A 1430-nucleotide genomic window follows, 5' to 3' on the forward strand; every position below is an offset into this window, starting at 1 on the left:
TCATTCTCATCTATTCCTGTAAGGTTTTATAATTGTGAACTCTAAAGAAAGAGAGGATGCTTTTTTTTTTTTTTTTTTTTTTTAAACGCTCCAAATGTGAATTTGAAGAACAATTCACCTGCAAAAGCAGCGGCACACATGAGACAGTGTGAAAGCTGCGGTGCTCTGTTAGGGAGGGGTTTTATTTTATGCTCAGGACCCCCCCACCCACTAAGACTTTATGTGTTTTAAAGGAATGTCTGGACATACAGTCCTGAATCCTCACTCATCGGCATCATCAACTGTAATAAATAAGCTTTTATCAAACGAGGAAAAAATTAATAAAATGATCCGATGCCTGAACGTCCTTCATTTATCCAAAACAACACATCTGCAAGAATCAATGGAGAAAAAAAATCAATAAAGATGCTTTCAGAGTAAAAAAAAAGATGGGCGGTTTTTAATTATCCGATGCAGACATTGAAGTATCTCCCGGTTTCTGCAGGGAATCTCTGACCTGAGCCGCATCGCAGGACAAAAGCCGCTCTGCCGTCAGACGAGGCTGCAAAATGACTAGCAATGACAGAAAATGGGACTTGGTGATTGCGGATGACAGGAGTGAGACTTCCTGTGATTAGATGCAAACCAAAGTCAGATTGCGAGAGATTGCTGCAACTTAGAGAGGCGAGAAATGGAGGATTGGAACAAACAGTTCTTCTATTCTTTCCCTTTTTCTTTTTTCCTTTTAGAAAGTCCTGAACTATTTGGGCTTACCCATGGCTGTCATTAGATCTGTGAAGCAGAGTAAGAGAGAGGAAAGGACTCTTCCAAAGGAAAAAAAAAAAATGAAAAGGCTCAGATGCATAGAAGGTGAGGATTTATTTTTAAAACATCAAAATGAAAAGCTGTACATTCTTTATCATATGTGCATTATATACAATTCTGCTTTTGAAATGTTCAGACTCCACCGAAAATGTCTCCAGATGAAATTTTTCTAAGCTACTCCTGTCAGTCCCATCAGGTGGCTATAACCGCTGGAAGTCTTAGTCGCTCTCCAAGGTGCTTATTTCCATCTGCCCACTTTGTCCAAGCAGAGATAGCAGCTTTATGTACGCACTCCTGTAACAGACGGATGTGTCACATATATATATAAAATAAACAAACTAATCGTCTAGACGGCTTATAAATAGATGAAGGTGGTGAAAAATGCCCGGTGTGATTCATCGGCCTGCTCACCTCAGGGCGATGTTCTTGCCCAGTCCTCGTTTGTGTTCCACGTTCCTCAGACACAGAGTCAGGTTGGGGATTAGAGCTTGAACCACGGCGGGATCCAAGACAGCCACCGTCTCCAGGACGCCGTACACCTGCCTGTCGTAGACGCCCACGTTCTCCTCCACGAACGACCTGAGAGGAAATTCCAAGTTTACAGTCAATCGCATTTTTCCTGCCAA

At 42.0% G+C, this 1430-nt stretch overlaps 2 protein-coding genes across 2 annotated transcripts in view; one reads left to right on the forward strand and one right to left on the reverse strand.

The window, feature by feature from the left end:
* Positions 1-556, forward strand: part of klhl32 (kelch like family member 32) — an 81991-nt gene extending 81435 nt beyond the window's left edge. The window contains exon 9 of the mRNA XM_015380821.1: positions 485-556. Within this exon, the coding sequence (XP_015236307.1) occupies positions 485-556 (72 nt within the window). The remainder of the gene's footprint in view (positions 1-484) is intronic.
* Positions 557-850: 294 nt separating this feature from the next.
* The window catches only part of mms22l (MMS22 like, DNA repair protein), a 29277-nt gene continuing 28697 nt past the window's right edge, over positions 851-1430 (reverse strand). The window contains exons 24-25 of the mRNA XM_015380814.1: positions 1216-1383; positions 851-1098 (exon numbers count right to left, since the gene is read on the reverse strand). Of these exons, the coding sequence (XP_015236300.1) occupies positions 1023-1098; positions 1216-1383 (244 nt within the window). The 3' untranslated portion in view covers positions 851-1022. The remainder of the gene's footprint in view (positions 1099-1215; positions 1384-1430) is intronic.

This window comes from Cyprinodon variegatus, unplaced genomic scaffold (assembly GCF_000732505.1).
Source record: "Cyprinodon variegatus isolate N-32 unplaced genomic scaffold, C_variegatus-1.0 Scaffold222, whole genome shotgun sequence".
In the NCBI taxonomy this organism is placed as follows: domain Eukaryota; kingdom Metazoa; phylum Chordata; class Actinopteri; order Cyprinodontiformes; family Cyprinodontidae; genus Cyprinodon; species Cyprinodon variegatus.